Source organism: Microtus oregoni, unplaced genomic scaffold (assembly GCF_018167655.1).
Source record: "Microtus oregoni isolate MIOR12 unplaced genomic scaffold, Mior012 000023F_ref0000262, whole genome shotgun sequence".
NCBI lineage: Eukaryota > Metazoa > Chordata > Mammalia > Rodentia > Cricetidae > Microtus > Microtus oregoni.
Genome location: NW_024543082.1, coordinates 33835722 through 33862744, shown reverse-complemented (window position 1 = coordinate 33862744; position 27023 = coordinate 33835722). Strand labels below are relative to the sequence as shown.

General features: G+C 40.4%; 1 protein-coding gene across 3 annotated transcripts in view; it reads left to right on the top strand.

The window, feature by feature from the left end:
• Morc3 (MORC family CW-type zinc finger 3) overlaps window positions 1–27023 on the top strand; it is a 48274-nt gene that overhangs the window by 7942 nt on the left and 13309 nt on the right. For 2 of the 3 annotated variants that reach the window (XM_041673316.1, XM_041673317.1), the window contains exons 3-10: window positions 1696–1828; window positions 2655–2869; window positions 4617–4764; window positions 6905–7052; window positions 17405–17533; window positions 19749–19868; window positions 21959–22056; window positions 26220–26324. In XM_041673316.1, coding sequence (XP_041529250.1) covers window positions 1696–1828; window positions 2655–2869; window positions 4617–4764; window positions 6905–7052; window positions 17405–17533; window positions 19749–19868; window positions 21959–22056; window positions 26220–26324 — 1096 coding nt within the window. Of the gene's footprint in view, window positions 1–464; window positions 504–1695; window positions 1829–2654; window positions 2870–4616; window positions 4765–6904; window positions 7053–17404; window positions 17534–19748; window positions 19869–21958; window positions 22057–26219; window positions 26325–27023 lie in introns of those variants that run through there. The other variant, XM_041673318.1, reaches the window with a different exon arrangement.

The following is a 27023-nucleotide window of genomic DNA, read 5'->3' as shown; positions in this document are numbered from 1 at the left end:
ACTACCAAGTGTTTTCATAGCTTTAGTTCTTAATTTGCTAAGTTTACAAAGCGTTTATGTTGCAGATGTGTTTTTACTAAGACTTACTCTTCACAGTGTAACACAGAGTGGATTCCTCGTTCAGGTGTTAGAATTAATATGCTAACTTTATGATGGTTTCTTGTGTCCTCTAAGGAATGATGAGGCCCAAGATATACCTTAATTATTTAATGAGCATGAGACAACACATATATTATGTCCAGATTAATATCATGAGGTGATGATTTTCTTCTTAGGAAATTACATGAGCAAGAATAGTCGCGCCCCCCCCCCCCCCCCCCCCCCCCCCGTTAGGCTTATGTTTTAAACGGGGAAATGCTATTCTCAGGGGTTTCTTTGTATGTTTTACAGTGGATCTTTATCAAAGGAGGGTCCTACCTGAGATATGGGAGGAGGAGGAACTTCTGAGTTTTTGTTTATTAAGGAAGGGTCTCCCTCCAGCCCAGGCTGACCTGGAATTTGCAGTAAGTCTTGGTAGAGCTGGGATTGCAGGATGAGCACCCTGCCCACTTGCAGGAACCCCTCTCCTTTGGTATAATACTAAGATTTTCTAAAGTCAGAACCAACAAGCATCCAGGTGGTTTTATTTTTCTTCTCCCAACTCTGCAGTGGATGTGCTGCAGCACTGCAAGTGTCTTTGTTTTTAGTGGCAGACGAGCAGGAATACCCATGCCTACAGTTCTTTGTTGTATTACCAAGTCTAAGTTCTTAATGAAATACTATTTAACCTTTCCTGGAGTGGTTGGAAAGGATTAATTTAAACTGTTTTATAGAAGAGTAGTTTAAAAGCCATTTTTTAAATGATTTTTATTTTTTTACATCCAGACCAAAGTTTTCTCTCCCTGCTCTCCTCCTAGCCCCTCCCCTTCCACCTGCACCTCCCCTCCCCCATCCACTCCTTAGTTTCTGTTCAGAAAAGGGCAGGTCTCCCATGGATAGCAACCCAGCATGGCATATCAAGTTGCAGTAAGAACTAGGCACTACCCCTTCTATTAAGGTTGTATAAGACAGCCCAGTATGAGGGAAAGAGTCCAAAATTCAGAAAGCCATTATTTCTAATAAATACTTCAAAGTATATTTCAATTAGAGATTGTTCCGATGGATCTTGAATAAATCATACATTGATTTTATTACTGATAAGTTAAATATTTTTCATTTTTAACATAGTCCTTTATTGTGCCTGTTGTGAGAATGAGTGTGTAAAAACGATGTTAAAGGAGAGGTGCACAGTGCTGGAGTTGTGAGCGCCACACGAATCCCAGTGGCAGATCCTGTAGGAGGTGACTCTTTCATCTGTATGTAGCTTAGAAGGCTAAGCTAATAAGGCCTTCTTATTCTTAACTTCCTTAGCTTCTGTGTCCACTGCTAGTGCTCTTCATACTCAACTTAGTTTCCTGGTTTTAGTCATCTTTGTGAGCCAGTGGTGCTTCACACTTCAGTGAGTGCTTGCCAGTCTTTATTCCTGCCTGATGTGAAGGGCTTGGAGAGAACTAATTCTGATAGAGCCCAAGGAGGCAGTTTGGTTCCGTGTTTTCAAACCTTAGGAATTCTAACAGAGCTTTTAAAGTAATAATGGTATTCTATTGCTTGACATTGTTCTAATGATCGGCTTCTTTAAAATGCAGACTCAGAATTTCTCAACCCTTTGTCTTCCAGATAATGCTTATGATCCTGATGTGAATGCTAAACAGATCTGGATTGACAAAACAGTGATTAATGACCGTATATGCTTGACTTTCACTGATAATGGGAATGGGATGACTGCAGATAAGTTACATAAAATGCTAAGGTATGTAAAAAACGTGTCATACTTAGGAAAATAGTGGCTTCTGCCTATTTTAAAATTTACACGTGCCATACAAAATATCATTTTACATCCTTAATTCTGTTTTTAAAACATGAAATGCCATATGCACAGCGTGACTAGGTCTTTCATTATTTTCTGTAACTAGGTTATTAGGCAATTCCATCATACTCATCATCCCTTCCCTTTGTCTGCCTTACCTAAAATTCCGGCCTTCCTTTAGAGGTGGAGCACACAGATAGTAGCTGTTTTTACTTTGATATAAGTTAGGCTTACCTTGTGTTGTCTTTAATGTTGTCTTTAAAGAGATGGAGAGAATGAAGAGGCATAAAATAATTCATGTATTCTCAGGCTGCAGAGTCAGTGACAGTGTCTGCACTGGGTACTGAAGTAAATGGTACAGAGCAGCGGAAGAATGCAGAAGCAGAAGTTCTTGTCTTTAAATGTTCATTATGCTGCCAAAGTCAAATTGACCCCACCATTAATCATGCCACATAGCCTTGTTCAGAACAAGAGAATTGTTCATATCTAGAGGAAACAATCCATGGCCTGGAAGCTGAAGGTTTGTAGACCTCGTGTTAAACCCAGACATGTAGCCGTACATTCCAGGTGATGAGCTGGTGTAAGTACCTAAACCCATTCTTTCCAGAGATGTGAAAATACCGCAGGGTAGGGCCAAGTTGCTCAAGATTGTATATACTCCTAGAGTGGGTGGAATCACCATTTGAATCCAGGCTTTTTACTTAGTATTATGTTGAATTTTTAGAAATAAAAGAATGAGTGTTTATTTAAATTTTTCTTTTCTTTTTAGCTTTGGCTTCAGCGACAAAGTCACCATGAATGGTCATGTCCCAGTTGGATTGTATGGGAATGGCTTCAAGTCAGGTTCTATGAGACTGGGCAAAGATGCAATAGTTTTTACCAAAAATGGAGAAACCATGAGTGTGGGATTCTTGTCTCAGACCTACTTGGAAGTTATAAAGGCGGAACATGTTGTTGTTCCTATCGTGACATTCAACAAACACCATATCCTTTTCATTTTGAATTAATGCTGCAGAGAAACTTGAAAAAATCTGGAACATTTCTTTTATCTTCCTCAATTCTTGTCTTGCCCTGTCCTTTGTTTTAGGAAGGGTCCCTCTGTGTTAACCAGGCTAGCCTCCAAGCTACTGATTTTCAATCCCATCCAATCTAAAGTTGGAGTTAAGAACACACAGGGCCTTACCCATGTCCTAGTAGGGTTTCTGTTGCTGCAGCAGAACACCATGACCAGAAAGCAAGCTGAGGAGGAAAGGGTTTATTTGGCTTACACTTCCAGATCATAGGAAGTCAGACAGGAACTCACACAGGGCAGGATCCCAGAGGCAGGAGCTGATGGAGAGGCCATGGAGGGGAGCTGCTGCTACTGACTTGCTTCCCATGGCTTGTTTAGCCTGCTTTCTTATAGAAATCAGGACCACCAACCCAGGGTGGTAACCATCCACCAAGGGCTGGGTCTGCCTCTTCCTGGTTCCTTCCTCTCTGATGATTCTAGCTTGTATCAGGTTGACACAAAACCAGCCAGTACACCCATCCAAATTTTGTTGTTCATTGTTCATTTAAAAATTATGTGTATAGTGTTTTGTCTGCAATATAGATATGGACCATGTGTATTGTAGTATCTACAGAGGTTAGAAGAGTATTGATTCCCCTGGTTCTGTTACATATGGCCATGGAGCTGTCATGTGGGTACTGGGATTTGAGCCATCTCTACAAGAGCAACAAGTGCCCTTAACTAACTCTACGGCCCCCCAGTTCTTGTGGTTTTTTTTTTTATTTTTTGGTTTTTTTATTTATTATTATTATTATTTTTTTTTATCATGTATAGTCTATTTCTTGTCTGTATATGCTTTCTTTACCCTGTGCCTGAAGCCCAGGGTTCGTTTTTTTCTTTTTTTTTCTTTTATTTTTTTTATTTTTTTTTATTTTTCAAGACAGGGTTTCTCTGTAGCTTTTGGTTCCTGTCCTGGAACTAGCTCTTGTAGACCAGGCTGGCCTCGAACTCACAGAGATCCGCCTGCCTCTGCCTCCCGAGTGCTGGGATTAAAGGCGTGCGCGGACAACCATAATGAGCTTATGGTTGTAGCTGTTTGTTTTGTTTGTTTGGTTTGAAACAAGGTCTCACTGAGTTCCCCTGGGAGGTCCTGAAAAATCACATTGATTCCTGGCCCCCGCCCCCTGCTTTTTTAGTGCTGGGATTGAAGGAGCAGGTGCCACCATGCCTCGATGTGTTGATTGTTTTTCAGGGCTGCAGATGAGGTAGAGGACTGAGTTTCAGTATGTAGTACAAGATGACCGGCCTTGGCTCTTATGCAGCATGGATTACAGGCATGAACCGCTTTGCCTACCTTGGAGTTCCTTACTTCAAGATTATTGTGGATTAATAAGAGAGACTGTGTTGACTTGGCTCGAAAGTTTCCCTAATAGTGAAAAGCAAGATGATTTTAGGAACTCACTGACATAAATCACTTAGAAATAATGAATTTGCTCTTTTTTCCTCCCTCTTTTAGAGTTGAGGTGAACTGCCTTGAGCCTCACGTTGCTGAGGTATAGGTGGACTCCGCTGAGCCCTGGGCGTGCTCACGTTTCATCTTCCTTGTGTTCTTTTGAAATCACATTGCTTGATAGGAGTTCTAAATAATTTAGGGGTTGGTTTCTCTTGCGTTCACTAAAGTTGGCTTCTATATTATAATTGTGTAAAAGTTGTTGATTTCATCTTTAACTAAGGACATACGTCAGATGATTAATTTAGCAGAATCAAAAGCAAGCCTAGCAGCAATTCTGGAACATTCTCTCTTTTCTACGGAACAGAAATTACTGGCAGAACTTGATGCTATTATGGGTAAGAAGGGGACAAGAATCATCATCTGGAATCTTAGAAGGTAAATGTAGATCTCCGTTGTAAAGTGCACACACAGAATTGGTTGCATTATATTTAGCCTTGTTACACAGACTAGAAATGAATAGAAAATGCATTTGTTGGTATACTTCCTGATTTGTGGTTTCGTTTCTTTTCTTTTTTAGTTTTTTAGTTTATTATGTATACAGTGTTCTGCCTATATGTATGCTTATATGCCAGAAGAGGGCATCAGATCCCAGTATAGATGGTTGTGAGCCACCCAGTGGTTGTTGGGAGTTGAACTCAGGACCTCTGTAAGAAGAGCCAGTGCTCTTTAACTTCTGAGTGCTCTCCAGGCCCATAATTTGTGTTTTCTAAGGATATTTTATTGAGCCCAATTTGGCTTCAACGAGTTACTTTGAAATTGTTCTAAAAATGTCCTAGTTGTATCAGTTTCCAGTAGTGCTTTGTCTGTTATTCCATTTCTAGTCCCAAAACAAAAACCTACCTAAAAAAAGAGATGAAATAGTAGCTAGGAAGTATAACTTGTGAAATTTAGATTGCATGAGCTAACAATCCAGTAAGTAATGTAGATTACAATTTTGCCTTTCTAAAATTGTATATATAGTTCTTGGGTTTGTGAGAGGGCTCAGTGGGTAAAGGTCAGCTTGCAGGCAAGTCTGGCGATATGATTCAGTCCCTCAGATCCACGTGAGAAACCACAGAGAATGCATTTCCTAGAGTTGTTCTTAAATCTCTACACGAGTTCTCTCTTCCCGTCTCGTATGTGTGCACACACACACACTCACACACACACAAAGAATAAGCAAACAAAATAATTTTAAAAGTTAAAATTAATACTTCCCTTTTCTTTGGACAGTTAAGACCTTTAAATATTAAATACTACAGCAAAACCCTGTCTCAAAATACCAAAAAAAAAAAAAAGTAAGTCTGCATTGAACCATAGAAATAAAGCACAAATAGCATTAAACCTGAAGCATTTTAGAATTTGTTTTTCTGGTGTACTGAATCTCCTTTTGCTTGTGTTCATTCACTTCTTGTTCCCCCTCCTGGTTAGGTTTCTTTCTTTTCAGTCAAGCTTTTTGTTTTTGAGTAACTGGTAATTCATGTGTAGGCTGGCCCTCCTGTCTCTTTACAGTTTTCTCTAAGTCTGTTAGTAGTGCCAGGGTACTGTCATTGGTGCAGGAAAGTGCAGGGCACTTGGCTCAGCACAGCACCCACAGTGTGCTGTGACCACACTTGTTTCCTTTGAGCTGTGCTTCTCAAGTCCAGGCAACCTTTGACCTTCTTGATCATGTCCAATGGAAAAGGTTCCATAAAGGTACTAACTCTGGGTGTGAGATACCTGGGACCCTTGCAGGTGTTTCCAGCTCTTTGCATTTCTTTGTAAGGACGCTAGTTCAGTGTTTTTCACACTTGACACTCCATTGTGAGTTCAGGTGCAGTTGTTTCCCACCTCCCCTGTTGAACAGCATGTGTGTTGTTTGTAGCTTGACACCATTAGAGATGCTGCTGTAAACACAGATGCAGGTGCCTTTGGGAATGCCCAGGAGCCTAGTTTCTGTGCTGGTGATGGGGGACTTCCCTCTGTATGCTGTGAATACCATTGGTTAATAAAGGAACTGCTTTGGGCCTATAGTAGAGCTATAGGGGAACAGAGCTAGGTGGGGAAAACTAAACTGAATGCTGGAAGAAAGGAGGCGGAGTCAGGGAGACTCCATGTAGTCCCGCAGGAGTTAGACGCCAGAACTTTAGTTCGTAAGCCACAGCCACGTGGCAATACACAGATTAATAGAAATGGGTTAACTAATATGTAAGACTTAGCCAATAAGAAGCTAGAGCTAATGGGCCAAGCAGTGATTTAATTAATACACTTTTTGTATGATTATTTTGGGGCTAAGCGGCCAGGAACCAACAAGCTGCTCTCTCCTCCTACACTGTAAGGCTTTCTCAGAGGTCCTATGTTATGTTCTGTCCAGCAGCTCCTGGAGGATGTGGTTTCCTGAGTCCTCCTGCTGCCTTCTGTCTTGTACTTGCCCCCTGACCCATGGCCTTCTGTTTATTTGCTTGTTTATTTACTCATTTTTCTTACCATATAGTATTTACTCATTTTTCTCGATGTGACATTACATTTTGCTTCTGTCTAAATTCTTGTCTTACAGTTACAAAAATGCAACAGAATTTGATTTTGAAAAGGATAAATATGACATCAGAATTCCTGAGGATTTAGATGAGGCTGCAGGAAAGAAAGGATACAAGAAACAAGAAAGGATGGACCAGATTGCCCCTGAGAGTGACTACTCCTTAAGGGTACGTACTCAGATGTTGGAAATGAGCAGTCAGTGAGCACTGAACTGTTGGCAGGGTTGCCTTATCCACTGGGCTGTCTACTGGAAGTGTATTACACATGAATTGACACAAAAATGCTCATTTGGCTACTGGTTGTTTTATTTGCTATGAAAATCTTATTTTAACAGGTGGGTTGGTATATAGCTTAGTTGGTAAGTGCTTGTCTCACCAGGCCCTGGTTTGACCTCTCTTACAATGTAAACTGGACATGATGGTAGATGCTTGTAATCCTAGAACAGGGGAGGTGCAGGCCAAAGGATCAGGAGTTAAGGTAACCCTTGCCTACATAGAGAGTTGGAGGCTCACATGGGTTAAACAGTCTCAGAGAGAGCAGGAGGGAGAAACCCTTGATTTAACTTTGAAAACATCAGTTCTTAGAGTGCTTTTGCTTTTCCACTCTACACTTATTTATTGGAATTGGTGAATCAGTGCTTTTTATGGTTACCACACTGATTAATTCAAGTCACAGAGCACCAAATGCAGTGTTTTAAAAAGTATAATGTTATAGGATACACATCTAATATACCTTCATTTGTCTTCTAAGACAACACAGTATTGACTAGATAATATACAATAATAACATGTTGTAGTCAGATCTTGAGATTTGACTTCAGAAGCAGGTTATGTTTTTAAGATTAAGTGTGTTAATTGCTTGTCTAACTGACAAACACCTGACATGAGCACTTTAAGAAGGGTGGTTTATTTTAGCTTATAGTTCTGAGGGTGATGTGACAGAAGGGACAGATGCTACTGGTCATACCCTGTCCTCAGAGGAGACAGAATAAGGTATGATTTTGCTGAGCCAACTTTCTCCTTTTTGTAGTTTGAGACCCCAACCAGAGAATGGTGCTACCCACATTTAGTGTGGCTCTCTCCTTGTCAATTAATCTAATTTAGAAAATCCCTTACAGGCACTCACAGAGATTTGTCTCCAAAGTGATTTTCAGTCCTGTTAGTTGACAATATGACATCACATTGGGAGACACACAAATGTAGTCCTGTGATGTTGGTAATATGATCATTGTTTCTTTTTTCTTCTTTTTTTTTTTTTGAGGTAATTTTTTTTTATGATTTTTTAATTGAGCTCTACATTTTTCTCTGCTCCCCTCCCTATCTCTCCCCTCCCCAATTCAACCCTCCCCCAAGGTCCCCATGCTCCCAATTTACTCAGGAGATCTTGTATTTTTCTACTTTCTACTTCCCATGTAGATTAGATCTATGTAAATCTCTCTTACTGTCCTCATTGTTGTCTAAATTCTCTGTGATTGTATATTGTAGGCTGGTTTTCTTTGCTTTATGTTTAAAAACCACCTATGAGTGAGTACATGTGATAATTGTCTGTCTGGGTTACCTCACTCAAAATAATATTTTCTAGCTCCATCCATTTTCCTGCAAAATTCAAGCTGTCGTTATTTTTTTTTCTGCTATGTAGTACTCCATTGTGTGAATGTACCACATTTTCCTTATCCATTCTTCAGTCGAGGGGCATTTAGGTTGTTTCCAGGTTCTGGCAATGACAAACAAAGCTGCTATGAACATAGTTGAGCACATGCCCTTGTGGCACGATTGAATATCCTTTGGATATATACTCAAAAGTGGTATTACTGGGTCTTGAGGAAGGTTGTTTCCTAATTTTCTTGAGAAATCGCCATACTGTCATCCAAAGGGGCTGTACCAGCTTGCATTTCCACCATCAATGTAGAAGTGTTCCCTTTTCCCCACAACTTTTCCAGCATAAGTTGTCATCAGTGTTTTTATCTTGGCCATTCTTTCAGGTGTAAGATGGAATCTCAGAGTTGTTTTTTTGTTTTTTGTTTGTTTGTTTGTTTTTGGTTTTTTGAGACAGGGTTTTTCTGTAGCTTTGGTGCCCATCCCGGAACTAGCTCTTGTAGACCAGGCTGGCCTCCAACTCCCAGAGATCCGCCTGCCTCTGCCTCCCGAGTGCTGGGATTAAAGGCGTGCGCCACCACCGCCCGGCCTCAGAGTTGTTTTGATTGGCATTTCTCTGATGACTAAGGATGTTGAACATTTCCTTAAGTGTCTTTCAGCTATTTTAGATTCCTCAGTTGAAAGTTCTCTATTTAGGTCTGTACTTTATTTTTTTATTGGATTATGTGATCTTTTGGTGTCCAATTTCTTGAGTTCTTTGTATATTTTAGAGATCCGACCTCTGTCTGATGTGGGGTTAGTGAAGATCTTTTCCCATTCTGTAGGCTGTCATTTTGTCTTGTTGACCGTGTCCTTTGCTTTACAGAAGCGTTTCAGTTTCAGGAGGTCCCAGTTACTGTTTCTCTCAGTGTCTGTGATGCTGGGGTTCTATTTAGAAAGTGGTCTCCTGTGCCAATGTGTTCAAGTGTACCTCCCACTTTCTCTCCTATAAGGTTCAGGGTGGCTGGCTTTATGTTGAAGTCTTTGATCCATTTGGACTTGAGTTTTGTGCATGGTGATAGATATGGGTCTATTTTCATTCTTTTACATGTTGATATCCAGCTATGTCAGCACCACTTGTTAAATATGCTTTCTTCTTTTCCATTTGATATTTTTTGCTTCTTTGTCAAAGATCAGGTGTTGGAAAAGGGGTGGATTGATATCCGGATCTTCTATTCGGTTCTGTTGGTCCTCCTGTCTGTTCTTATGACAATACCATGCTGTTTTCAGTACTGTAGCTCTGTAGTAGAGTTTGAAGTCAGGGATTGTGATGCCTCCAGAAGTTTTTTTTTTATTGCACAGGATTGTTTTGGCTATCCTGGGTTTTTTGCTTTTCCATATGAAGTTGAGTATTGTTCTTTTGAGGTCTGTGAAGAATTTTTCTGGGTTTTTGATGGGCATTGCATTGAATTTGTAGATTGCTTTTGGTTAAGATTGCTATTTTTACTATATAAATTCTGCCTACCCAAGAGCATGGGAGATTTTTCCACTTTCTGGTGTCTTCTTCAATTGCTTTCTTTAAAGAATTAAAGTTCTTTTTTTTTTAAGATTTATTTATTTATTATATATACAACATTCCTTCCATGCATGTTTGTATGGCAGAAGAGGGCACCAGATCTCATTATAGATGGTTGTGAGCCATCATGTGGTTGCTGGGAATTGAACTCAGGACCTTTGGAAGAGCAATCAGTGCTCTTAACCTCTGAGCCATCTCTCCAGCCCCAAGAATTAAAGTTCTTGTCATACACGTCTTCTACTTGTTTGGTTAGAGTTACTCAGATATTTTATGCTATCTGTTGCTATTGTGAAGGGTGATGTTTCTTTGATTTCTTTCCCAGCCCCTTTATTATCGGGGCTACTGATTTTTTTTTTTTTTTTACTTTTTCTTGTATCGTACTACATTACTGAAAATGTTCATGAGTTGTAGAAGTTCCTTGGTAGAATTTTTGGGACCTCTTACGTAAACTTTCATATCATTAGGAAATAGTGAGAGTTTGACTTCTTTTCCGATTTGTATCCCCTTGATCTCCCTTTGGTGTCTTATTGCTCCAGCTAGGATCTCAAGAACTATGTTGAATAGATATGGAGAGAGTTGACAACCTTGTCTTGTTTCTGATTTCAGTGGAATTCCTGGGACTTTCTCTCCATTTAGTTTGATGTTGGCTGTTGACTTGCTGTATATTGCCTTTATTATGTTTAGATATGTTCCTTGTGTCCCATGCTCTCTCCAAGACCTTTATTATGAAGGAATGTTGTATTTTGTCGAAAGCTTTTTTGGCATCTAATGAGATGATCATATGATTTTTATTTTTCAGTTTGTTTATTGGTGGATTACATTGACAGATTTTCGTATGTTGAATTATCCCTCCCTGCATCTGTGGGATGAAACCGACTTGGTCATGGAAGATGATGGTTCTGATGTGTTCTTGGATTTGATTTGCTAGTATTTTATTTAGTATTTTGCATCAATGTTCATGAGTGAGATTGGTCTGTAATTCTCCTTTTTAGTAATGTCTTTTTGTGGTTTGGGTATCAGGGTAATTGTAGCCTCATAAAAAGAGTTTGGCAATGTTCCCTCTGTTTCTATTGTGTGGAATAATTTGAGGAGTATTGGTATTAGTTCTTCTTTGAAAGTCTTGTAGAATTCTGAGCTGAAATCATATGGTCCTGGGATTTTTTTGGTTGGGAGACTTTTGATGACTGTTTCTATTTCTTTAGTAGTTATAGGTGTGTTTAATTGCTTACCTGGTCTTGATTTAATTTTGGTAAGTGATATTTATCTAGAAAGTTGTCCATTTCCTTTAAGCTTTTCAATTTTGTGGAGTACAAGTTTTCGAAATATGATCTGATCATTTCTCTATTTCCTCCGTGTCTGTTATGTTCCCCTTTTCATTTCTGATTTTGTTAATTTGGATAATTAATCTCTCTCTTCCTTTTGGTTAGTTTGGATAAAGGTTTGTCCATTTTGTTGATTTTTCTCGAAGAACCAACTCTTTGTCTCATTGATTCTTTGTATTGTTTTCTTTGTTTCTATTTTGTTGATTTCAGCTCTCAATTTATTTCCTGCCATCTAGTTCTCTTAGGTGAGGTTGCTTCCTTTTGTTCTAAAGTTTTCAAATGTTCTGTTAATTCACTAGTGTGGGATTTTTTTCCAGCTTCTTCGTGTAGGTGTTTAGTGCTATGAACTTGCCTCTTAACACTACTTTCATTGTGTCTCATAATTTTGGGTGTGTTGTGTGGTCATTTTCATTGTATTTTAGGAAGTCTTTAATTTCTCCCTTTATTTCTTCCTTGACCCACTGATGATTCAGGTGAGCATTGTTTAATTTCCATGTGTTTGTGGGTTTTCTGGAATTAGCATTGCTGTTGACTTCTAGTTTTAAACCATGGTGATCTGATAGGTACATTGGGATATTCCAATTTTTTTATATTTGTTGAGGTTTGTTTTGTTACTGAGTATGTGGTCAATTTTTGAGAAGGTCCCATGAGGTGCTGAGAAGAGGTATATTCTTTTCTATTTGGATGGAATATTCTATAGATGTCTGTTAAGTCCATTTAAGGCATACCATCTGTTCTCTTATTTCTCTGTTCATTTTTTTGTCTGACTGACCTGTCCAGTGGTGAAAGGGGACTGTTGGAGTCTCCCACTATTAATCTGTGGAGTTTAATGTATGATTTAAGCTTTAGAAGTGTTTCTTTTACATATGAGGGTGCCCTTGTATTTGGGGCATAGATGTTCAGTATTGAGATTTCCTCTTGATGGATTTTTCCTGTGACTAATATGAAATGACCTTTGTCTCTTTTGACTGATTTTAGGTTGAAGTCTATTTTGTTAGATATTACGATAGCTATACCCGCTTGTTTCTTAGGTCCATTTGATTGGTATATTTTTTTCCCAATCCTTTACTCTGAGACAATATCTGCCTTTGAGGTTGAGATGTGTTTCTCGGATGCAGAAGAAGGATGGATTCTGTTTTCATATCCATTCTGTTAGCCTGTGCCTTTTTATAGGTGAGTTGAGTCCATTTATATTAAGGGATATTAATGACCAGTGATTGCTATCTCCAGTTAATTCATTTTTCATTTTTGGTGATGTTAATTTTTGTGTTTTTCCCTTTGGGATTTGCTGCTATGAGACCTTCAGTTGTATGTATTTTTGTTGGTGTTTCCAACTTCCTTGGGTTGGAGTTTTCCTTCTAGTATTTTGTGTAGGGCTGGGTTTGTGGCTAGGAATTGGTGAAATCTATTTCCACCAATTTTGTCACTAAGTATCTTGTTTTGTCCTTTTATGGTTATTGAAAGTTTTTGTCTGGGGTGGCATCCGTGGTTTCTTAATGTCTGCATAACACTTGATCATGACCTTCTGGCTTTCGTTGTCTCCAATGAGAAGTCAGGTGTAATTTCAATAAGTCTACCTTTATATAATACTTGACCTTTTTCCTTTGCAGTTCTTGATATTCTTTCTTTACTCTGTATGTTTAGTGTTTTGATTATTATGTGGTGAGAGGACTTTTTTTTTGGATCTAGTTTATTTGGTGTTCTGTAGGCTTCTTGTATCTTCATAGGTGTATCTTTCTTTAGGTTGGGAAAGTTTTCCTCTATGATTTTGTTAAGTATATTTTTTGTGCTTTTGAGTTAAAATTTTTCTCCTTCTATACCTAGTATTCTTAGATTTGGCCTCTTCATGGTGTCCCATATTTCGTGGATATTTTGGGTTAAGCTTTTGTTAGACTTAATGTTTTCTTTGACCGATGAGTCTGTTTCTTCTATTGTATCTCAGCACTTGAGATTCTTTCTTCCATCTCTTGTATTCTGCTGTTCATGCTTGCATTTGTGGTTCCTGATTGTTTTCTCATGATTTCTCTTTCTGTAATTCCCTTGGCTTGTGTTTTCTTTATTATCTGTATTTCAGTTTTCAAGTCCTAAATAGTTTCTTTCATAAGTTTGATTTTTTTCCTTGTTTTTTTTTTCTAAGTGATATGCTGATGTGAGTTTCAAACATTCTTTTAAAGTTATTTTTTAGGTCATTTTCTTCTGCTTCATCCATATTTGGTTCTTCAGGTCTTGCTATTGTAGGATCTTCAGGTTTTACTGATGTTCTTTGTGGTGTTGCTTGTGTTCTTACCTTTTCTACTCATTTTTTCCTATAATAGATGTGGGTGGGGCTGTCTGAGATTCTGTTGAATAATCTTCTAGGTGCCAGTGAATCCAAAGCTCAGATGGCTGTTCTTCATGGCACAGTCAGTGCCACAGTTCTAGTTACCCCGTTGGTAACTCTGTGTTTCTGGAGATAGCTCAGCACTCCTGTGCTTTGCTCTGCTCCCTTGGAGTTTGCTGTCTCAGGCCTTCTTTGGCCTAGGTTGCTGGCTTTGCCCTGTTTTGTAAATCCCATCTGGATCCCCTCCTGCAGAAGTTCCTGGGTTGGTATTGGTCCTGCAAAGGTCTCTGGCTCCAGTCTACTGCCTCGGAGTTCCCAGGCTCCGGTGTACCTGGAACCGCAGAGGACCTGTCTCAGGCTTACTCCCTCAGAGGTCCCTGACTCACGTCCAGACCTGTAGAGGTTCCAGGTTCCTGCCTATTCCCTTTGATGTCCCAGACCCACAGAGGTCCCGGCTCAGGCCTATTCCCTCTGAGGTCCCAGATTCACACCTGGTCCCACAGAGATCTCTGGTTCCTGCCTATTCCCTCGGAGGTCCCAGGTTCACTCACGCCCAGACTGGCAGAGGTCCTGGCTCAGGCCTAGTTCCTGGGTGGTCCAAGACTCATGCCTAGACCCACTTGGGTCCTGGCTTAGGTCTACTCCCTTGAAGGTTCTAGATTCACGTCCGGACCCTCAGCAGACTCTGGCTCTGGCTCACTTGTTCAGCAGTTACTCCCCTGTACCCATTCCAGTGAAAATTGCTGGCTCTGGATCTGTTTGCTGGCTCACTCCTGATCCTTCAGTGCCTCGGGACTGGATTGGCTCCCGGGACTGGATTTGCTCCTGGCTTCTGCTCCCTGTGGAGCTTGCTTCCTCATGCTTTCTCTGTCCTAGGTCAATCATTATTTCTTAATTTGAATGAAGTGATATTAATTTTATGCTTTTTTGTGCTAAATTACATATCCCAAACCAAGAATCTGACCTTTGCAAATTTGACAATGTACATTTTCTGAGGTCTGAGCAAATATAATAGCAAATGTGTGCTGTTTCTTGTCATATATTGTTACTGGGATATGTCACTGCTGTTAAAGTCATGCTTAAGTATGAAACAAGTCTCAGCAGTGAGAGCAGACAGTTTGCAGGGCAGTGTTTGCAGAGACCATGAGTTGGGTTACAGAAGTCATCATACCATGTTCCTTGGACTGAGGAACCAGAAGAAAAGTAAGACATGTTCAGATTTTACTTTTCTATTGAGTGTTTCATTTGTCCTCTGAATTATTCAACACATGTTATTCAGAGATTGCTCATAGTAATGGGGAGACGGAAGAACATGTCTATCTGTTCACCACTCTGGGAGCTCAGGCAAGAGGATTGCTCTTAGCTCATGGTTAGCCTAGGCTTTAGAGTGAGACCCAATTTCAAAAATCCCGCCCCCAAAAGTAAAGGAATGGAAACACGTTTTGAACTGGGTGTGTTAGCACAGTCTTGGGACTCGTTGCTCATGAGACATGGAGGCAGAGGATGGGGAGTGCAGTCGTTCTCGACTGTGTGGAGTCCGGGCTTCCGGAGAAAAAACCTGGCCAAGCTTACAACATTTTCTTACTTGAATTTGAGATTGCTTGTTACTTTTTGCCTAATAAATTGTCTTAGTTTGTTTTTAAATTATAATACCAATAATGAAAGATCAGGGTCAGAAAATGTTCTTTTTTGTGCCTTTGCATATTTTTTCTCATTTACCCATTTATTTTATTTGTTTAACTTTAAAAAAATTATTCTTTGGCCAGGCAGTAGTGGTGCATGGCTTTAGTCCCAGGACTTGGGAGGTAGAGGCAGGCAGTTTTGTGTGAGTTCAAGGCCAGCCTGGGCTACAGAGCAAGTTCCAGAACAGCCAAGGCTATACAGAGAAATCCTATTTCAACCCCCCCTCCCCAAAATTCTTTAAGAATATATCTATGTATACAATGTCTTTTGCTCGTATCAACTCCTCTTCTCCCCTTTGTTCTTTAGAAGCAGGGTCTCTTCACATGTTGGCCTCAAACTTGCTGTTAGCCAAAGCTGACCTTGAACTCTGATCTCCACCCTCTCCTTCACAGGGTGGGTGTAGGTGTCAGCCACTACTGCTGGTTCCTGGTGGGGAGCAGGCAATCCAAGACTTTTTGAGAGGTTCCCATGAAAGGACAAAGGGCATGCTGTGGCCTTGTCCAAGGGCAGACTTGACAAGGTCTGATCTAGGACTGGGGACATGGCCTCTAGGGAGTCAAGGTATGCTGGTCTGTGACACACTTGAAATATCCTGTGTTCCCTTTGCACATTAGTCCATGATTAACTTGGTGCTGACCCTGTTTCTTTTTTCTGCAACAGCAAATGGGACACTGTGCTGCTTGGTAAACTTGATAAACAGCACATGGAACCCTGTGCTGCTTAACAAACTTGCTGGCATAAGCCACAGCTTTGTTTTCTCATCATTTTCTAAAGATTTTAAATTAAGTCAGGCGTGGTGATACACACTTTTAATCCTAGCACTTGGGAGGCAGAGGCAGTTGGATCTCTGTGAGTGCAATGCCTTGTCTACAGAATAAGTTCCAGGACAGCCAAAGTGACAAAGAGAAACCCTATCTTGAAAAAACAAACAACAAAAAATTTTAGATGATATATTATACATGGTACTTGACAACTTTGATTCAGCAATGTGTCAGTATCTTTGTGGGTCAGCACATTGTTCACTGGTCTCCGTGCCATTGAGTGTCACTGCTCTAGAAGTGGTGGGACCTGGCAGAAGGTAGCTGATAAAGGAAGAGACTAAAGTCTCATTGCAATAACCAACTTTCTTCAGAGCCTCAGATGATTTATATTCTGAGGGTTAGCAGGCCTTTAATCCCAGCATTCAGGAGGCAGAGAAAGGTGGATATCTCAGCTACAGAGCAAGTTTCAAGACAGCCAGTGCTACACAGAGAAATCTGTCTTGGAAAACCAAACTAACAAAAAATTCTCATTAGTTCAAGCTGTATACAGCTGCAAGGACAAGCTGCATGAGGCAAAAACACGTTTTCCTATAGAGACATGTAAAGGCTGGCTAAACATTTAGTTGATTAATAACAGCAAGCAATAATGAGTAAAAAGAATCCAAGTAAACTCTCTCTATTCCTACACCTGGGAGGAGTGCGGAAGCTCATTCCAAGAACAGTTCTGTGTTTGAGGGAACTGGGGTCTTGTTTTCTTGGAGTGTTCTCACAAGCACGTAGAATTCTTGCACGACTCCATTCCTGGACTGTGTTCTGACACCCGAGTTTTAGAGATAAATCTCACTATGTAGCCTCAACGTGGAGAGCCTCCTACTTGGGCTCTGCGTCCTGGAGTTTACAGGTGTGGTGGTCAGTCCTGCAGTACTCCTCAGGGAGGTATAAGCAGAAGGACAGGTGTTCAAAGCCATCTTCCGCTATATGTTGAGTTCTAGGTGCTATTTTGAGACTGTGTCAAAAACTTTCTCTTAAAGTCAGAATAACTAATATAATTTCGTATTGTTATTGTTTGATACTTGAGTTTGAACTCAGGGCCTCATACATTGAAGTGCACACCTTTACCACTGAACTATACCCCCACTCTGTACTCTGTATTACTTTATCGAGGAATTAAGGTGTTTGTTAACAAAGGAAGCACTTTCTTTTTAAATGCATATCTCAATAATATTGAATAAATCTGTGAATAATGCTTTAGAAAGGACAGATTTTGCTATGTTCCTTTCCAGGCTTATTGCAGTATTTTATATTTGAAGCCAAGAATGCAGATCATCCTACGTGGACAAAAAGTGAAGACACAGCTAGTTTCCAAGAGTCTTGCCTACATTGAACGGGATGTTTACCGGCCTAAATTCCTAGTATCCTTTCTTTATCATGCTGTGTGAACACAGTGGAGCACATTCAGTGTCATTTGTGTGTACCTAGTGGGTGCATGTAGATCAGAGGAGAACTTGCAGGAAGTCCCAGGAATTAAAGTCAGCTTGTCAAGTCTAATGGCCAGCATTTTACCCACTGATCCAGCCCACCAGCCCTTTCCATAGGAATTCTAATCTCCAGATTTTCTTTCTGTGTGTACTTTGGGACTTATTTATTTTTAATAGATTTGTATGTTTTTATTTTATATGTATGAGTGCTTTGTTTGCATGTGTATCTGTACTGTGTGGGTGCCTGGTGCCCAATAAGGCCAGGCCAGTAGGGTGTGCGATCCCCTAGGACTGAGATCATTGTGAGCTGCCATGTAGTTGCTGAGAGTCAGACCTTTGTCCTATAGAAGAAGACCCACCTAGCCAGTAATTAGTAATACAGAGATGTAACATGAGGGCCTGCTTGTTGGGGTTTCTGTCCTGCCCGGTTCTCACAGTTGTTAGGTCTCAAAGAATCACACAGAAGTATATATGAGTTACAAACTGATTGGCCCATTAGCTCAGGCTTCTTATTAACTCTTATTACTTATATTAGCCCATTATTCTAGTATATGTTAGCCACATGGCTCAGTACCTTTTTCAGCAGGGTAGGTCACATCTTGCTTCTTCTGTGGTCTGGGCAGGACTGTGGAGAAATGGGCTTCCTTCCTAGAATTCTCCTGTTCTCTTTGACCTGCTTCTACTTCCTGTCTGGTTGTCCTGCCAATAATTCCTGCCTGGCTACTGGCCAATTAGCATTTATTTAAAACACAATTGACAAAATACGGAATTGTCACACACCACTTCCCCCTCTTTTTTTTTTTTTTTAAACACAAAAGAAAATATCCATAGGCAATTTTTTTGGGGAATGTGGACGTAGTATTCCAGGCTACTTCCTGCTGGTTGAGGGCACTGATAATCTTATGGGAACCTAAAGAAAATTTAGAATTATGATCAAGTCCTGACTGGAGTATCCTATAAGTCTTGATCATCTCAGGCAGCAGTCTTGAATCTGTTCTGGATGTAGAACTCAGACATGTGGGCCATCTGTTCCTAGTGGAGATTTCTCAGTTGGTCTTTCTTGATCAAACCTGATTTTTCTTAATTCAGAATGAATCACCAGCCTCTCATTTCCTGTGGAAACAATAGCAAAATCTCTTATCCAAAGTAACATACCTTTTGACTTCAATTTTGAAGTCAAGGTATTTTCAAAAATACCTATCTTGGATTAATTTAGCGCATGTATAAACAAATATCTTTTAGCAACTGTTCCTCCTTCCTCAGCATTTAAACAATTCAAAGAGAGCATAATAACATACAGTATCCAGATTCTCTATGTATTTTTCATCTTTACGTGGCTTTATTTTAACCTCTATTTCTTTTATTTTTACTTTTTGGCTTTTTGAGACAGGTTCTCTGTATATATTTGGCTGTCCTAGAACTCCCTCTGTAGACCAGGCTGTCTTTGAACTCACAGAGATCCACCTGGCTCTGCCTCCCAAGTGCTGGGATTAAAGGTGTGCACCACCACACCTTGAATTCACAGAGGTCTGTCTGCCTCTGCCTCCCAAGCTTTGGGATTGAAGGCGTGTGCCACCACACCTTGAACTCATAGAGATTTCTCTAAAGGTGTGTACCACCACACCCAACTACTTTCTTTCTTTTTTATTTTAAGGACTTTAACCTTTAGCCTACATATATTTTTAATACACTGTAAACCATTTAGAGGTTTTCTTCATCTTTGACTCTCTCTTTACTGTATATCTCTCTTTTTTTCTGACCACATGAATCTTTAATTTGCTAAGCAATATGGAGAAGATTAAAGCCTCCTTCCCAGAATTCTCCTGTTCTCTTTGACCCGCCTCTACTCCCTGTTTGGTTGTCCCGCCTATACTGGCCAATCAGCATTTATTTAAAACATAATTGACAGAATACAGAATTGTCCCATACCACTTCCCCTTCTTTAATAACAAGATTTAATAAGAAGCCTGAGCTAATGGGCCCATTAGTTTATAATTAATATAGACCTCTGTGTGATTTTCTCTGGGGTGAAACGGCTGTGGGACCTGGTGGGAGGACAGAAACCCCAACAAGCAGGCCCTCATGTCACACAGAGAGTCATTGGGGAGGGATGACCTGTTATGTTCAGACTTTTCCTTAATGTTTTAAGACTAGAACAGTGAGAATTACTTTTGGATTCAACTGCAGAAATAAAGAGCACTATGGAATCATGATGTATCACAAAAATAGACTCATCAAAGCTTATGAAAAAGTGGGATGCCAGTTAAAGGTAAGGTTTATATTTGGAAAGGAAACGTTTTTAGCAAAAGAATAATATATTTTTGTTCGTGACTTTTAGCTTTTTTTTATCTTTTTGAGGTGGGAAGCGGTATTTGCATTTTGAGACAGGGTCCCTCTAATGTATCCATGGCTATCCTGGAACTCATTGTGTAGTCCAGTTTGGCCTTGAACTTAAAGATCCCTTGGCCTCTGCCTCCCAAGTCCTGGGATTAAAGGTACGTATACCACACCTGGCTGGGCATAGGTCTTTTAAAAGCAATATTAGCCTGGCATTTGCTACAGTCACATGTCATTTGATACTCACTACTCCTACAAGAGGAGACAGAATTTGTTTTACTTTATAAATTTGGAAATTGGGACCAGGAAGTAGTTGCCCAAGAATGATTAGAAAGTGTGGTTCTCAGACACAGAAGTGCATCTCTGTGCTGAGTTGTTTGGAGGGAGGTGCTGGTGGCTCCATCTCACTATATAACTCAGGCTGCTCTCAAACTGTGCTAGCGGGACACCTTCCATGGATGCAAGTCTCTCGACTGCATGATTGCTTGTTAATGGAATGATATTTTAAAATAATTATTTTATATATGAGTGCTCTATCTGCATGTACACCTTTATACCAGAAGAGTGCATCAGATCCCACTATATATGGTTGTGAGCCACCATGTGAGTGCTGGGAATTGAACTCAGGACCTCTGGGAGAGCAGCCAGTGCTCTTAACCACTGAGCCATCTCTCCAGCCCAAAGGCATAAATTTAATTGCTGTTTGTTAGTTATTTTAACTTGGTTGTTTTTATTAGTGCTCATGGAACCAGCCCAAAAAGTAGTAGCTGGTAAGTTAGAACTGCCCTCCTTCCACTTGAAGCCACAGGTAAAGCTTGGTAGCAGGGGCTTGTTCCTTGAGCCAGTTTTCTGGCCCTGGAATTACTGCCCTTTAAATAACTTTCTTTGTTATATTTATTTTGAGTTGTTTGTCAGAACCCACCATGTAGTTTGTTCTGTATGTTAGGGTCTATGCATTTTCTAGGTATTTGGTGATTAATTATGAGCATAAATTATCCTGTTAAGGTTTGTTGTTTAAGTATAGAGCTCTTGGCTGGAGAGATGGCTCAGAGGTTGGGAGCGTTGCCTGCTCTTCCAAAGGTCCTTAGTTCAATTCCCGGCGACCACATGGTGGCTCACGGCCATCTGTGATGGGGTCTGGTGCCCTCTTCTGGCCATACACACAGACAGAATATTGTATACATAATAAATAAATAAATATTAAATAAATAAATAAATAAATAAAAATTAAAAAAAAGTATAGAGCTCTTAGGGAATTAGCATGTGACCCTTGCACAGGGGCCTTGTTAACCTGTGTACCCTTCCAATTTTAGTATAGGCTGCTGGTGTGAGCACATGTTAACAGTTTAGACTTGGTGTGTTTTCTTTCTCTTTTTTCCCACAAGTATTTTGGTTCTCTTTCTTTTTTTCTTGTTTGTTTGTTTTTTGAGACAGGGTTTCTCTGTGTAGCTTTGGAGTCTGGAACTCACTTTGTAGATCAGACTGGGCTCAAACTCATAGAGATTCACCTGCCTCTGCGTCCCAAGTGCTGGGATTAAAGGCGCGTGCCACCACCACCCAGCTTTCATCTTAGTCTAAGTTCCTTGTAGCATGTATTCTATGTTCTGCACAGCATGGTTGTATGGTCCGTTTAGACTGCTGTTTGTGCCAGGTGAGAAGACATTAACCACAAACTGAAGCATCCGTTGTAGGTTGCTTTAGAGGTGGTGGGATGTGGAGCTGCAGTTTGTCGGTGTGCAGGACTGTGCTTGGGAAACAACACGCATCACAGTAGATGTGATCCTTTTCCCTTGTGTCAATTTGCACATAATTCTCATCTAATGGATGCTTGCCAGGAATGGGTATGGAAGAAAACTCTGCTATATCTAGGAATTAACATACAAAAATACCAAGCACTTACCAAGAAATTTCAGGGGAGTCATATAAAGTATAAGGAAGTAAGTAGTTTATGATCTAAATCTTAGTTGAAGGGTATAGTGAACATTGTGTGTTATGTCTGAAATGCTGTTCATTGTATTTCAGGCAAACAACATGGGTGTTGGAGTGGTTGGAATTATAGAATGTAATTTCCTTAAGCCAACTCATAATAAGCAAGATTTTGACTACACTAATGAGTACAGGTATGTTACCCATTTATTTGCTAATGTTCTAAGGAAATGTGTTATTGAGATGGCTGGAATATTCACCTTTCCATCCCTTTAACCAGAGGACATATTTCAGATGGGGTAGACTTATGTAGACTGACTTTGAACTACCTGTATAGTTAGGCTGCCTTGAACTTCTGACAGTCTTTCCTGCACCTCCCAAGTGTTGCAATCACAGGTGGATACGCCAATACTAAGCAGGCAGGTTCCACACCCTGTCTGCAGCTCTCCAAGGCAGACATCCTACAGTGGGGCCTCCATGCTGGGACTTCCTGCAACACAGCTGGCCTCAGCAGCTTTCCTTTAGCTGAGGGAGAAGTTTCAACAACTCCTTTTGCCCCGTGTTGCCTCCGCTGCAGGCTTGGGATGGAGCCTGATTCCTCCTTGAAATTCATTTGCATCCATTTTTTCCCTTGTTGCTTTTTTTTTTTTTTTTTTTTTTTTTAGGAATAGACAATTCCTAAAATTCTTAGACCTTTTTATTTATTTATTTTTTTACAAGTTGAAAGTATAGCTGGGTCATATCTGCATAAGAATAATGGCTAGCCTGGCGGCGGTGGCGCACGCCTTTGATCCAAGCACTCGGGAGGCAGAGGCAGGCGGATCTCTGTGAGTTCGAGACCAGCCTGGTCTACAAGAGCTAGTTCCAGGACAGGCTACAAAACCGCAGAGAAACCCTGTCTCGAAAAACCAAAATAATAATAATAATAATAATAATAATAATAATAATAATAATAATGGCTAAACTGGGCATGGTAGCACACATCTACAGTCCCAGCACTGGGGAGACAGAGGCAGGCAGATTTCTGTGAGTTCTGGCCACCCTGGGGTACATAGTGATTTCTAAGACAGCTAGAGAGATCCAGAAAACCTGTCTCAAACACACAAACAAAATGGTGACTAATAACTGTGTCAATATTGTTTAGTTGGAAGTCTCACCCTGACATCCTTATACCCATTACAGTCCAATAAACTTCTCTGCCAATGTAATAATACAAGTCATACCAAATCAAACTGAATTTTAAAAAAGCCCAGGCTTAATGGATGCCTGCACTCCTGGGTGGCCTTCCAGACCCTCAGAGAGGAGACAGGGAAGAAAGAATGGGAAACTACATGTTTGTTCTCTGGGTGGCAGTTTAAATACCCTGTGGGAGTGGTCTTGAGCCTCTCTGTTCACTGTTTGGTGGGTTTTCTCAGAGGTGGAGTCTGGACTAAGGCAACTCCTAGAGGAGGGGGCTTGGGGTGGAACTGTCCACCCAAATATCCCAGACTCTTTGGGTATAAGGATATCAGGGGCTGGAGTGATGCTTTCAACCAGACATCTATTAGGCTGTCATTTTGGGTTTTTGTTTGTTTTTGAGAACAGAACTCACTGTGAGATCTGCTTCCCAAGTGTTGGGATTAAAGGCGTGCACCACCCCACCTGTTTTAAGCTGTCTTGAAATCTCCCCTACCAACAAAATTAGTCTGAAGCTTTCCAGTTTAGCCTCAGGCATATTCTTACAACAAGGGTAAAAAACCACCTAGATTCTTGGTCAAAATATTAAAAGAATGGTCTCTAGCCCAGTTGTAAGTTGTAGTATAGTTTCCTTCTGATTCTGCTTGAGCTGGGCCTCTGTAGTCTTTATTGCTCTCAGCCGAGCGGGGCACAGCTGGGGCTTCTTTGGGAGCACTTTCCTTCAGACAAGAAGTTCTAGTTCAAGATCCAGAAACAGGGAAGACCAAGAGATAAATAAATAAATAAATAAATAAATAAGAACCGAGTACTGTCTTGGACTGGATTTGGAGCTGAAAAATAACACTGACAGTGGACCCTCCAGACAACAGTCTTGTCGTTTGAGATAGTATGTAAGCATACATAACACTAAGGGCAGAATCAAATATCAGTGTAAAGGTAGATTAAAGAATGAGGCCCTGACAAGGAGTTGTCTGGGAAAAGCACTTGCTACCATGCCTACTGGTGTGAGTTTGATTTCTGGGATCCACGTGGTAGCTGGAAAGGACCAACTCCTTCAAACTGTCTGACCTCTAAAGGACATCATGGCACATATACACAGTCACAACCACACACAGACACATACAGAAAGTAAATGTAATAAAAATTTAAGAATGATGGTCTCTCCAAAAAAGACCCCATGGTTGGCTGAGTGGTTAAGAGCACTGACTGTTCTTCCAGAGGACCTGGGTTCAATTCCCAGCACCCACATGGCAGCTCACAACTGTCTGAAGATCCAGTTGTGGGGGATCTGACACCTTCACACCAGTGCACATAAAATAAAAGTTAAATAAGCCATAAAATATTTAAAAAAAAACCCATGGGTCCAGCAAATAAAAACATTAAGAGGATAACAGGACTAATTTTAATTATTAAATTACAACATTTAAGGAATACGTGCTATCAGTCTCACAAAGTCTTTGGAAGCTATTATGAAAGTGTATATACCTTGATAATAAACTTAGGCATATTGTGAAAGGACGGTTGTGGGTATCTGTTATTGTTGATTGAAAATAGCAGGAAATGCTAGTAAAGCCAAAGGGACTATATTCTGAGAGATTATGGATTAAGTTTGTTTTACATTTATTTATTTCAAGTATCTGTGTTCACAAGAAAGTCAGAGTAAGTTCAAGGAATCAGTTATGTACCACCATACACCTTGAGGAGCCATCAGGATTGGCGACAAATACCTTTACCTTCTGTGTCATAGCGGTAGCTGGACAGGTAGTTTCAATATTGAATACCAGCATCTTGATCATGTTGATTGAAAAAAAAAACCAAAATATCAGGTGTCTTCATAATCCACAGAGAAGTGCACTTCATTAAGTTCAGTACCCATTTGTGAACTTTTTGTTGTTTTGTTTTTTTGGCTTGTTTGTATGTTGATTTTATTTTGTGTGTGTGGGTGTTTTGTCTGAGTCTATATTTATGTACCACTTGTGTGTCCAATGCCTGTGGAAGCCAGAAGACGGCTTTGGCTCCCTGGAATTAGAATATGGATGGTTATGAGCCACCATGTGGGTGCTGAGAATCAAGCCTGGGTCCTAGGGGTGCACAGATCTTTGTGAGTTCAAGGTCAGCCTGGTCTGAGTAGTGAATTTCTGGACAATCAGGACTATGTAAAGACACCCTGTCTCAAGAAAACTGGGGAGGGAGGGGAGAGAACGAAAGAAAAGGCTGTGAAGCTGTGAATTTATTGGTTGGGATTAAAATGCAAGGATCCTCTGGTTCTCTCAGTATATTCCTTCATAGGTGTACTGGCTGATTTTGTGTGTCAACTTGGCCCCAGCTAGAGTCATCAGAGAGGAAGGAACCTCAGTTGAGGAAGTGCCTCCTCGAGATTCAGCTGTAAGGCATTTTCTTAATTAGTGATTGATGGCGAAGGACCCAGCCCATGGTGGGTGGTGCCATCCCTGACCTGGTGGTCCTGGTTTCTATAAGAAAGCAGGCTGAACAAGCCATAGGAAGCAAGTCAGTAAGCAGCTCCCCTCCATGGCCTCTCCATCAGCACCTGCCTCTGGGATCCTGCCCTGTGTGAGTTCCTGTGCTGACTTCCTCCAGTGATGTGGAACTATAAGCCTAATAAACCTTTTCCTCCCCAGCTTTCTTCGGTCATGGTGTTTTGTTGCAGCAATAGAAACTCTAAGACTATATAGTATGTGTCTGAGCTCTTCCTTCTCTGAGCGTCATCCATATAAGACCTCTAGGTCTCCCTGTTCTTTTCCCTCACTTTTTGTCCCCACACTCTTAAAATCTAGGAATTTACAATGGTTTTTACAGAAAGAAAGGTGGCGTACTTGCATGTGATTTATTAGTCATACAATTGGAGTTTTTTATTTTTACTCGCAATATTCTTATAATCATTGTTGATTATTTTTATGTTTACTTAATTGATCTTGAGGGCTGGAGCAATAGCTCAGAGGTTAAAGCACTGGCTGCTTTTCCAGAGGTCCTGAGTTTAATTCTCAGCAACCACGTGGTGGCTCACTATATCTATAATGAGAGATCTGGTGCCCTCTTCTGGCGTGCAGGCATACATGCAGGCAGAATACTATACAAAATAAATCTTAAAAAAAAAAACCCATCTAGAACTGATGTTTTATTTTTTTTTTCTGAGTTAATGTTATTATTTGTTTTTTTTAAGGCTTACAATACTAGCATTAGGAGAAAAGCTGAATGATTACTGGAATGAAATGAAAGTGAAAAAACATGCAGAATACCCTCTCAATTTGCCAGTCGAAGACATACAGTAAGTACTGAGCACTGCATACTTTAGTGGTGACTTTCCACAAACTTAGGGTTCATATGAGAAAATACACACACTCCAAATTAATGACTTGATGTCTGTTGATATCATTTATTTCATCTTTATTTGTTTTTAAGTATGGGTGTTTTGCCTGCGTGTATGTTTTTGTGCACCACTTGTGTGCCTGGTAGGAGAGGGCATTGGAGAACCTGGAACTGAAGATTGTTCAGCAGTAAGAACTGTTCCAGAGGACTCATCTTTTGACTCCCAGTACCACCTACCTAGTAGCTCAATGACAGTCTAATTCAGTCCCAGGGAACCCTACACCCTCTTCTGGCCTCTCTGGGCATCAGGCATTCGTGTTATGCATAGACATACATGCAGGCAAAAACTCTGCTATACATAAAATGAAACAATGAAGTAAATTTTTAAAAAAAGAATTGTACAGTGTAATGCCTAGCATGTGCTCATTAGTACATGTAGCTACTGCATAAGTTCTAATTGGTCTTAATAATAAAAAAACAGAGCCAGATATTGGGGCAAATGCTGAAAGATCAGGGGAAGGAGCAAGCCACAGCCAGCTAGCTCTTACCCTTGCTAACTTCTCAGCTGAAAACGGCTGACCTCCTGTCTCCTCCTGCCTTATATTTCTCTGCCCAGGTATATATCACTGTATGTCTGTACAGACCTCCAAACATCTAT